This window comes from Carcharhinus amblyrhynchos, chromosome 5, assembly GCF_965287045.1.
Source record: "Carcharhinus amblyrhynchos chromosome 5, sCarAmb.v2.hapA, whole genome shotgun sequence".
NCBI classification, from domain to species: Eukaryota; Metazoa; Chordata; class Chondrichthyes; order Carcharhiniformes; family Carcharhinidae; genus Carcharhinus; species Carcharhinus amblyrhynchos.
The window spans coordinates 67616827-67629347 of record NC_137328.1 but is presented as its reverse complement, the minus strand read 5'-3'; the positions used below and the strand labels follow the sequence as shown (position 1 = coordinate 67629347).

The 12521-nt window shown below is 39.9% G+C and overlaps 1 protein-coding gene across 1 annotated transcript in view; it reads left to right on the top strand.

The window, feature by feature from the left end:
• The window catches only part of snx2 (sorting nexin 2), a 43660-nt gene that overhangs the window by 16146 nt on the left and 14993 nt on the right, over positions 1-12521 (top strand). Inside the window, exons 7-10 of the mRNA XM_080188956.1 lie at positions 2402-2480; positions 6605-6680; positions 8519-8632; positions 8877-8970. Of these exons, the coding sequence (XP_080045082.1) occupies positions 2402-2480; positions 6605-6680; positions 8519-8632; positions 8877-8970 (363 nt within the window). The remainder of the gene's footprint in view (positions 1-2401; positions 2481-6604; positions 6681-8518; positions 8633-8876; positions 8971-12521) is intronic.

Below are 12521 nucleotides of genomic sequence, written 5' to 3'. Positions count from 1 at the left end.
AAATAGCTGCTACCTTAATCTAGCCTTGAAAGCAACACTTATAGAAATTTCTTTGCTTTTTGAGAATATATTTTAAACTCAGCATCACCCTTTGATCAGGTTTCTTGTGGCTTTTTGCTGTTCTATTTTGTAGGTGCAAACTGAATTATGTAAGTGCATTGTGGAAAGATACAATTTGGTCTTTTCCACAGTGCAGGAAATGGAGTGCTGAAGTTCTTTGTTCTCGTCTGCTGAATTCTCTAACAGAAGAATTCACTGGCCTTTTAGTAATCGTAGAAAGCAATCTACTGAATAGACCATTCCATCTATGCCAGTCTTTGAAAAATCTCCCACTCCTCTGTCCTTTCTTCAGACTTGTATCTTTTTTTCTCCGTGTTTATTTAACTTCCAGAATGGTTGAATCTGTTTTTTTTTCCTTTCAAAATCCTCATTTCTGCCTCTTAGACTAAATCTGACCTTTTGTTACCAAGCATCAAAATAAGCAGCAAGTGAAGTAATATTTGAAATCTGTCGGCAAGCTTTCAGTAAGAATTGTTAAAGATACAGATGAAGGACATTGAGCCATTGAGCCTATGCCAGCTGTGTGGAGTCATCCAGTCAGTTCAGTTCCCTGCTCTCCCTGTGGCTCAGTACATCCCATCTACCCCTGCCCATCCAAATTCTTTTCAAAACTATCCATTAGCATCATGTTACATAGCAGGCATAAAATTCCTCTGCCCCAGCATAGCATGCCTTGGCCAAAGTTTTAAATCTTGAGTCTGTGCTCCTTCTGTTCCAAGATTAGCTGATGGTACAACTTTACTTTGACTACCTTATCTAAACCTGTCATAAATCTTGTACTCCTCTCAAATCTTACCTTCATCTCCTTTGCTCCTAGGAGAACAGCTCCAGCTTCTTCAGACATATCTTGTAGCCTAATTCCTTCATCCCTGGAACCATTCTGGTAAATCTCTTCACCCTCTTGCATCCTTGCATCTTTCCTATTCGGTGACCACCAGAATTGGATGCAACACACTGAGGCCCAATCAGATTTATAGGTTCAGCCAAACCTTAACTTACCTCATTTTATGAAGCCCAAGATCCATTTGATTTGCTAACTACTTTTCTGTCCTGTCATCTTCAGAAGCACTACATAATGACTTGCATGTTCTTTAGAACTGTGCCATTAAGTCTGTATTGCCTCTCCCCTATCCCTTCTGCCAAAATCCATCTCTACTACTTCCTAAATTCCAACTGTCACCACCCTGCTAGCCTATGTCCTGTTGTAGTTGATTGGTACCATCCTCACTGGTTGCCACTGCTCCAAGTTTCATATCATCAGCAGTAGATAACATCCACCATATTCTCCATCTGTCTTTTAACTAGTCAAGCATGGTTTATGCTTGCTATGCTGGCTCCCATTAACTTGGACCTCTGCACTTAATCTTGCTCCGATTTGTTTTCTAAAACCTTATTCACCACTGTTTAAACTGACTGACTTGTAACTACTAAAAATGCCCAATAAGGGTATCTCATTTGCCACATTCCAATCTTCAGGTATCACTCTCCTATCGGGAAAATTTGATTATGGGGATACCTTTTTTGTGATCTCCACCCAATTTATTTTGGAACCTCACAGGAATAGCAGCTTGCTGACTTGAGGTGTCACACCTCCAGTACATCCTGCCTATCAGTTTTGACCCCATCCACTTCCTCTGCCATCTCCACCTCTAATTTGTAGTCATCCATTTTTCAATGTGTAACTTGTTGCCCTCTGACCCTAAGCACATTATCCCAAATCTCATAAACCCCAACCCATCTTTACCACCCACTTACTATATTCTCTTCTCTTCACTAGTTTTATTTTCCCTCTTCCCTTCTTGGCTATTGTATCTGTTCTGATTCTCACTAAGGAAATTATCAGATGCCTTTTTGTATCTTGTTCTCCACCTCCCATCTAGAAGTCCTAAATCAGAATGTAGCTAATCTGCGCCCAAGTTTGTTCTGCTGGAGATTCTCATGTTTCATTTTACCCTAGCTAGATGCCCTCCTGCCTCCTTAGGCCACTGTCTACTTTGGCCTGTTCCTGATCATCTACATTACTAATCTAAACCTTTATGGTATGATCACTTTGTTCAGCTGTTTTCTCCAAAAATACTTCTTTCCATTTGGCCCCCCCCCCTTCAATTCTCATTAAGATCCAGTAATACCTCATTTCCAGCCCTAATATCTCTTGCCTTTTTAAATGGATGGGAAGTGATTGAGGATCCTACAAACATTTAAGTACTTGGCATCCAGACATGGGCAGTAACTTTACTATTTCATGTAATGTTCCATAAACTTGACTGGACTTTGGGGGTGGATGGGAGGAGATGTTGGTGCTTGTTATGCCATTGGAATGATGTTCCTTTTAATTGTAAAGGCATGACCAAAGTCAAAGTTGGCAAAGAAGATCCATCATCTGCTGACTTTGTTGAAAAAAGGAGAGCGTCCTTGGAAAGGTAAGTTTAAGCACATACCCATTTGAAATGTAAATTGGAGCCCTTCCTTAAGACTGTCAATGTTATGAAGCTTGTATTGACATGAGCATATGAGAAATGGTAAATACTGATTTGTTATCCTTAAGAAATTGGCTTCATTGTGATGTTTTTGAAAACATGTACAATGAAGATCACATACTTTCTCACTTGAAGAATACTTAATCTTGGTTTTCAAAGTGGTAAAGAACAGATGATATAAAACACTGATGTAGCTCTCCCCTGAACAAGTTGTGAAAAACAAAATTTAAACTGAGTCAATGGTAACTAACTCTTGGGTTGCTATCTAAGAACACTTCTGGATCTTGTGGTATGGCTAATTTTCTCCATGAGTAGCTTGAGGAATCTCCAAGTTAATAGAATCCAGCTGTGTGCTTTTATCAAAGCAAATGATGACATGTGCCTTAATCTCAGACTGGCCAATTCAGATGGGATTCCATATATGGCTGTCAAAAGACAAAGTAAAATCTAACTGAAGAGTGTCAAAGAAAGATAACAAAAAACTATCCAGTTTTGAACACGTATGATCTGCAGGGAACATAACTGACTGGAAACATATCTATAGGTATACAAGGAGAAAAAGATTGAAGACAGATTATCAAGCATTGTTTTTGTTTCAGATTCCAGCATCTGTGACAGGTGTTAACTGTCATGGACATGGAGTTGACCAAAGGAGGGCAGCCTCCACCAGTTATTCATGAGCTCAAGCCCAAGTTTGACTTTTTCCTTATTTCTCCTGGAGAGAAGGATCCGGAGGACAGAATATGATCTTGAAGTTGTAGTGACGTCCCTCATGATGAGCAATGAAAGTAAACAAAACCAAGGGCTTGAAAATAAGTGAAGACTAGATTGGGGCAAGTTAAATTTGGTGCCTGTACAAGTCCCATCAGTTAAACCATTCATGTCCCCTGTGCCAAGTTGATTGACTGTGGTTATTAGATGGCCTAGTAGCAAAAGAGGTAAATTGAAAACGAGCAAAACGTTGGAATCTAAAACAAAAACAATAATAATCTGTCTTCAATCTTTTCTCCTTGTATACCTATAGGAACATTTCCAGTCAGTTATGTTCCCTGCAAGCTTATTCTTGTATTCTATTTTCTCCCTCTTAATCAGTCCCATGGACCTCCTTTGCTGAATTCTAAACTGCTCCAAATCCTCAAGTCTGTTTTCTTGGCCAATTTGTATTTCTCTCCCTTGGATCTAATACTATTGCTATACTAAGGAGCTCTTGAGTGCTTTGAATTTAGGGGTAGGGGTGAGAGGTTTAAAACTGGTATCTTTCTGGAATACTGAGTAGTTTTGACATGTGCCAGGCCTAGAATATAGTCCAGCCAGATCCTGTGTAGCATCAATACTCCAGTTCCAAGTAGTGGGGCACTCCATATGGAATGGAGATGTGGGCTGCACTGCAAATGGCTGAAATTTAAAGGTTTCAATAATGCCTAGGACTCCCAACTGCAGAAATATGAAATGTTACAGTTGGGATTCAGACAATGCACTTGTTAGTTCAGGATACTTCCATAGTTTGTGGGTATGTGGGAGAGAAAAATATTTTGGGTTGAGGGTGTTGCAGTGCCAGAGTAGTGGATTGGACCAAAGTTTGGTTCCCCCCCCCCCCCCCCCCCCCCCCAAGAAACAAGGGGAATAGTGACATGAGTAGACTTTCTGGAAGGAAATGTGCATGAGATGGAGCTGGGAACTGATTCATTAATGGCTGGTGGGGACAAGGGTGACTTGGCCAGATGTGGTTAGACCCAGTGGATGCAGGCATATTGGCAAGATAGTGGAATGGGAGTTGCTGTTTGATAAAGGACTTCAGTGGGAAGCTATAGACTTAACAAGGGGTGGGAAGGGCATATCTAATGATGGATGTTGGCAGGTGAGTGGGAAGATTTGAGGTAGAGTACTTGGAGGGGACGGCAGTGAAAGGAGATACAATAACTTGTAGAAGTGGATTGGTCTACAGCAGCAGCCAAATTGTGCATACTAATAGACACAAGGAAAACTCTGCATAGGCCTGGTTACGTAGTAGACACCTGCCTGATCCTAAACAGGTAATGGCAATAGAATGGAATCCACAGTTTAGATCTGGTTGCAGGAAGGATGGTGTTGCCATGGAACATTCCATTTGGAGACTGCAGTGAGTGAAGTCAGCTGTTGGGTGGTTCGGCATGTCAGTATGACCCTCCTGTAGACTTTTGTTGCCTATCAGAGCTGACCTCTATCACAAAGGGGAGATCTTTCAGTAGGCAGTCATTTTTCTTGAATAGACTGGTTCTGCCTTGATCAGTGCAGGCAATAATTGTAGTCTCCTTGTTCACAGCAGTTAAGTGCTGGACTGAAGATCATATGGGTCTTCCAGTTCTGGCACCCTACCTCATGGTCTGCAACCTTGCAGTAAAAGCACACTTTCTGGCAGCATATCAGACTCCAAGTGGTCTTGTGGACCAACTGCTGACTGTCCCTGTTTTAAGTGGTAGGTATAGAACCCCCTCAAGAGTCAAATCTTTTCTAAGAACCAGGAGTTCTGTACACAAGCACTACTCCAGATTGAAAGAATTACAACTTCAAAGATCCATATGGAAACCAAGCTTGCCATGTGTTCTGCCTCAAATTATATGCTGATCACAGCTGTCCTGTCAGTGAGTAACTGCAAGTTACCTTTAATACTGTGCACAGTCCTGACATTTCAGCTTGCAATTGGAAGAGCTGGCATTTTTCTAGGTGCAATGGATTCTGTCCATTTGAAGTGGGTGGCAGGTCAGCACAAAGTAATTGAGCTGAGGTAGGGTGGTTCCTCCCACCACTGAAAATGCCATGAAGTGCCCATTCTCTCCAATAAAATGTTGGGCTTACTACTTAACTGTCCCATGCTGTTAGTTATACTGTGAAGTGCTATCTCTGGTGTGCAAACCTTCTGGACTCTGGCTTGTCTACACATTAGCCCCAACTGGGGAGGTCAAGATGGTGTTGCTAAAGAAACACAAAGCACTAGCACCAGCTTGATGCAAAACTTGTTCATATTTAGACAACATCCTGCATTTGGGCTCCCCTCCAGATTTGTTTCGTCTTCATTTACACTCCAATTCTGGAGGGATTCACAAGGCAATGAAGCAATTTACTCATAACTGGGAGTTTGGTTCATAAACACCAGTGCATGTCCATACACTGGACTGCACACTGTATATCTGAGGGCCAAACATCAGATCCTGAAACTCCACACTGGAGCATTGAGAAATTGAGTTTGTCACCATGAAATACAAGGACTTGCTCTGGTGAGAGACTTGTGCATTTGGTACTCTTTTACCTTGCTGCTAGTCAGCAGTGTAGGCTGGAGATTAAGGGCAAAGTAGCATAAATAGGAAGCGTGCTAATTCTTCACCCACACATTTAAACCTATAATGTTGAGATGTTGAATGTTGTGACATTAAATGAGTTTATAGTCATGATGAAAAGCTTAACTGTTTTTTCACTTTTCATCAGGCAGTTGAAGGGAAAATCATAATTTTCAATTCATCTTTGAAGAAAAGCTTTGCTAGTTGTTAACAAGAGCCCTTGTATTCGAGATTGACTAGAATACAAGAAGCTATTAAATTTTTCTCCCCATGGCAGCATTAGAATGTTAAGTGTTTTGGCTAGTTTGTCTTGACAGCTGCATGAGTGAGCATAGATGTTAAGTGCATGGACTTAGAATATCAATCTACAAATAGTAGCTAAATTTATGGTTGAACTGTGAAATTTTGTAGATGTAAAGACCTGCCTGGGAATTATCTTGCTATCACTTGCTTTATATGATATTTTGTGCATCTTGACGCACAGAATGAAAATTACATTTTGGAGGAGCCTGACATTTCTTTGCCCTTTTTTTAAACCTGTTGACATACCAAAAGGTCAGAGTCATTTAATGCCTGTCACATCAGACAGACTGTGCAAAAGACTGACTCTTGTGGTGTTCCATGCAAGACTAAAATTGACATTTGAAATGTAGGAGTGAAAAGTTAGTTACTATTCACACTCTTCCTTGGTCAATTAATGACTTTGATTTGATAACTTGTGACACTGCAGTAAATTTAATATTTTTAATGCAGATATCTACAACGTACAATCAAGCATCCGACCCTATTGCAAGATCCTGATTTGCGGCATTTTTTAGAAAGTAATGAGGTAAGTCACCTCTAACAAAAAAAAATCAAATGATTTAACTATCCTTGCAGATAACATTTGATCTCTTGGGATTTTCATCAACACAGACGATGCATCATGCATTTCTTTCCGATCAGGAGTCCTAGATATGGGCAGGATTTTCTCTTGTGGTCACAGAGATGGCCTGCTATTAGCTGGTGGTGGGATCTTCTGGCCCTGCTGCTGTATGGGGTTTCCCATTTCATGTTAGCAGGACCAGAAGATTTCAGAGAGAATGACTGGCAGATTCTGACTATGGTCTCCAATAGCTAAAATCTGGAGTTGTGGTTAGAGAGGTAGGCTGGAGGTTTAAAAATAGTCAGGATTTTTATAGCTTTTGAAAGCAACTTTGAAATGTCCTATAGTTGAATAGCCCTGCCAACATTAGTGATTACTAGAACAATGCTACTTGAATACATGAAATCCTATTCTCAATTAATTGTTTCAGTAGGTCAACAAAGTGCCCATACATAATTTAGAAGCTAAAAATAATTGGAAGCAATTTCAAGCTATCAAAATGTAACAATCTGCACAAACATCAATTTCCAAGGTGTACCAAGAATGCAAAATTAGTGAAGATGAAAGCCTTAATCATTTAACAAGCAACAGTAGGCTATTGTACAGTAGCAAATCTCCCCCTGCCCAAACCAGGCCACTGGCGTTCTTCACCTTGAACTCATCAGGAAAGTGCACAAATGGCAAATTTCAAAGGGAACAATTTGTACTGCATGAGACACTTGCTGATTTGTTGAAACATTTCTTTAGGTCAATTTTTATTTGCAGAATAGACCTCAAATCCTGCAGTGCACAAGGAGGCCATTCAGTCCAAGTCTGCATTTTTAAATTTAATTTGGAATTGGTGGTAGGATTCCTAAATTTAAAAAACGATGTTGGGAGAAATTTTCTGTAAATTTGATCATTCACTAAACAACTTAAGAAAATTTCCCTTGATGGAAAAGTGGATAAACCTTTGAGAAGAGTTGTGCAATATAATGGGAACTAAACAGATTAGTTGTTTGGAATATTTTTAAACTTTAAATACCAGCTTGTGCTTTAAAAGGCCTGCAATACTTAAACTGATTCTAGTATTGCACATGATCTTGCACTGAGAATTTTGATGTAATGTCCATGGTGGAACAAGTGAAAGTCAAGCCAGGAACAGTGCTCAAGTGGACAGAATAGACAAGACATTTAAGGAATCTGGAATAATGGATATAATGTGGGACTTGTGGTGCTGCATTATCTGTGATATGGAAGGCATAAATGTTAATTTAGAAATTCACTAGCATTAATGATATTTTAAATTATTTGTTTAACCTAGTGTTAACCCCTTTCTCATAAGGGAGATGTCCCCAATTGCCTTCACTGCTGTTGCAACTTGGGTCTTGAGCATGGATTTCTCTGTAATATTAAGAGCAAATATGCCATGAGTGGTATTTTGCCTAATAATTGAATCTGCAGATCATAACATGCACAGACTAGTGTTTCGTGGTAACACTGGAAGCAAATTGCAAGCTCATGCTTGAATTTATTTCTTTATTGAAGTATTCAGTGGTATATTTTGCCAATTGGATGTTGATCAGTTTCCTATGGTGTTTGAGGTCTTAAAATAAGCAGGTATCAATTACTGTCTTAAGTTTATATTTTCACACTTCAAGATAGCTAAGAAATTGGTCAAAGTTTGAGCAGGCTGCAGTAAAGTTGAAGTATATTGAAATGTATGAGAGCAGAAAATGCTGTGGCCCTTTTCTTGCACTTTAACTAGACAGCAGCAAGGCTGTTAACAGGTTTGCTCACCCTTATTTGTCATTCAATTCTAGCTGCCTCGTGCGGTTAGCACCCAGGCCCTAAGTGGAGCAGGCATATTGAGGATGGTGAACAAGGCCGCCGATGCTGTCAACAAAATGACAATCAAGATGAATGAATCGGATGCAGTAAGAGCTGATTTTTGAACCTGATTAATGAGATGAATTAATGAGACTCTTCAGTTCCTTTCTAAGGGTGAAAAGATGCCAAAATAAGCTATTTGCTTATTTTCTTTTGATTTGGTCAAATTGGTGTAGGCTGTGACCACAGTTAATTTGTTTTTCCTTTAAAAGAAGAAATGTAGTTTACTGTGGGTAATGTAATTTGTAATGATTTGTTCTTAGTAAATTAACTCCATTTTTCATCTGGCAGTGGTTTGAGGAAAAGCAGCAGCAGTTTGAAAATCTGGACCAACAGTTAAGGAAACTACACACCAGTGTTGATCTCCTGGTCTGCCACAGGAAAGGTTTGTTAAAATTTATATATTAAGCCTCCAAAGATAGTTGCTGGATATGGGCTATTCAACCAGCACTAGTAACTTCTGTTTTGAGATTCTATTTGTATGTAAGTTTTTCATGTTTTGCAGAATTTGGAGTAACATTCAGTTCTGGCTGCATTCATTATTGTAATCCATCTTTTACCTTAGTTTGTGGTTCCACTTATGGTCTGACTTTGAGATTATGGTGAAAAGCATGCAATTAACATTGTGACAAGATTGCTCATTAGTCCATGCTGTTCTGCAAACAGTTGACTTTTTCTCAGCAATGTTAATATTGTTTTGAAATGTACAGTTTTAAATTCTGAAATGGTGAGCTTATTCTTGTCCTGAAATTCCACAGTAACTTCTCAAAGCTTGGTGAAGCAAGGTGTAACATTAGTACAGAACTGTCATTTTTGGTTTGAGTCTGTGCTAGCTTCCAAGTCCAGTTAGTCTCATTCCATGGCTCTTTCCCAATGTGCTTGCAATTTTTCCAAGTATTTATTCATTTCAATATCCACATTTTTGCTAATGCATTCCAGATCCTAATCAGTCACCTTTTTTAAATTGCTCATGTGGTTGCTGTTCTGGGAAATTCAACCTTATCTGTCACCTTTTGGTTATTGACCATTCAGCCATTGGCAAGTATTTTTTTTTTTGCTGGCTCTGAAATTTTAACATCAGACTTTCTCTGCTTCAAGTACTTAACCACATTTTCTGTGGTCTGTCTATACAACTATTAATGTGTCTGGATCCATTGTAGCAGATCCTGCCCAATCCTACATCTTAAGATTGGTAAAATGGCAAATTTAGTGAGGAGTATAGCCTTGGATTACAGGAGGATATAGAAGGGCTGATCAGTGGCAAATAGAAGTCAATCCAGATAAATGTGAGGTGACTTGGGCAGGACAAAAGAGAAGAGATTATATGATAAATGGCAGGACTCTGGGGAGCACTGAGGATCAGAGGGATCGTGGTGTGTATGTACACTGGTCCCTTTAAAATAGTAAGACAGTTGGATAAGAAGAAATGGTATACCATTTGCTGAGGCATAAAGTTCAAGAGCAGGGAGCTTGTATAGTCCATTCATTCCTTTGAATAGACAAAGACAGCTCTGGTACAGAGTTTAACTACACTTTTTTATGGAACAGAACTTAAACTATTACAAAAGAGAAGCTGCAGAGGCTGGCTTTTTCATTGCCAGCTCCCTATACTGATCTTGAACACCAAATTCAAAAACAAACAGCTGACAGTCATTTGTATCCTGTTGAAATTGTTTTGCACATGCTGTCTCCAACTTGGAGAAAAGGCTTTGCAGACATTTTATGCAAAGCCTGTTTTGCTTGCATTGTATGTTTCAAAAACTCAGTTAATTGAGTTAACCCAGCATGCCTTCTGACTTTTAAAATGTGGTCAGCTGTTAACCCCACCATGGTCTAGCATTTAAATCACATAAGCAGAAATATCTTAATGAAGTCTTTGCACAGCTGAAGCAAACCATACACAGGACCCCTTAAAGATTATGCTGAAGCTATATAAATGTTGGTTAGGCCATAGCTAGAATGGTGTACAGTTCTGGAACCCACATTATAGGAGGGATAGAGTCAGGTTTACAGCATAGAAACAGGCCCTTTGGCTCAACATGTCCATGCTGCCCAGGTTTTACCATTAATCTAGTCCCATTTGGCCCATATCTCCTATACCAATCTTATCCACGTAACTGGCAATGTTCTACGGACAAAATTATATTCAACTACTATCTCTGGCAGCTCATTCAGATCCTCCGGGAAAAAAATAGCACCTCAGGACCCTTTTTTTGTATTTCTCCCCTCTCTCCTCTTAAATGTCTTGTACAACTTCCAAGACATCCAACTCCTGTATTCAGTGTTTGGTTTCATTGGCCAGAACATGTTGAATGTCTTCACCACCCTGATGTGAAAATACTAAGGGCGCAGAGGAGATTTTCCAGGATGTTTCCTGAGCTGGAGAGTTTTAATTATTAAGACATTGGATAGACTGAGGTTGTTTTTCCTTGGAGCCAAGGAGGATGAGGGGGTAGTATGATTTGAGATGTGTAAATTCAGTCCAAGTAGACTGGAAGAAACTTGGGTGGAGAGATCAGTGATTGGGCTAAGCAGCAAGGGGTTTGGGGGGGGGATGAGGAACCTTTTTCACCAGAGGGTGGTGGGAGCCTGAAATTTTCCACCTGGAAAAAGTGGTGGAGGCAGAGATCCTCAAGTGTTTCAACAGGCATCTGATACCAAGGCAAATGCTAGAAAATAGGATTAGAATAGTTGATTTGTCTTGAACTGTCAGACACAATGGACCAAAGGGTCTTTGTGCTGTATGCCACTGACTCTAGATCTAGTGCAAATAGATCTCTACTCCATCTAGAGCTGAACTATTGACACAACTTTTTTTGGTCACTCTGCCTTTTTAACTTTTATCAGTATTATTAACCTGACCTACCACCCTCAAGAATTCTGCACAAACAATACAGGTCTATCATTTTAGCACTTGTGTGTTCTTATGAGAATTAATCACCACACTTTTTTTAAACTTTGAATTTCTTTGCTATTTGCCTATTCCAGTGTCATTTTGAAGTCTGTTGCTATTTTCTCTCTTTACTGCACTTCCAATTTGCCATCTTCAAATTTTTGAACTTGTTTCCTGGAGGCCCAAGTCCAAGTTGTCATTCTTCTGGGGAGTGCCAGTGTATACCTTCCTAAAAGCAGGAATAGACCTTTCTTTCTTTTGACCCTGCTGTGCCATTCATTTTGATCATTTGAATTCAATATCTGTAGCCCCAAGAGCGATATCTAATTTCATTTGAAATCAGAACGTTTGGTAGTGAATGTCACACATTCGTCACCCTGTGTGAAGAAATTTCTTCCCCCCCCCCCCCCCCCCCGCCACCTCCTTTCTGAAAGTTTCAGGATAAGGGGTGAACCTATGACCCCCTAGTTCTGGACTTGCCCACCCTGGGAATGTTTGAATCCACCCTGTTTTGAATTTTAAGTGAGACCCATCCTTCTAAACTGCAATGAATATAATCTGAACTGACCTAGTCTCTTGTCATGACAGACCTGCCAACCCAGAAATCAGCCTGGTACACCTCTGCTGTACTCTAGAGTGAGGACATCTTTCCTCTGATAAGGACACCAAAACTGCATGAACATCCTGTACAATTATAGAAAAACATCCCTATCTCTATACTCAAATCCTCTTTCTATGAAGACCAACATACTATTTGTCATCTTTACTGTGTACCTATGCACTCACTTTCAACTGCTCCAGGACACCAAGGTCTTGCTGAGTATCACCTCTCAATTTACATTCAGGTAGTAATATGTCTTATTGCTTCCAAAGTGGATAACCTCATTTATCCACAGCCTGTCCAAGTCACACTGAAGCTTCTCTGCATCCTTGCAGCTCTCCCACCTAATTTTATATCCCCTGCAAATTTGGAGGTAACAACATTTTAGTTCCCTCTTCCAAATCCTAATGTGAACAGTTGGAATCCCAGCACAGTTCTTTGC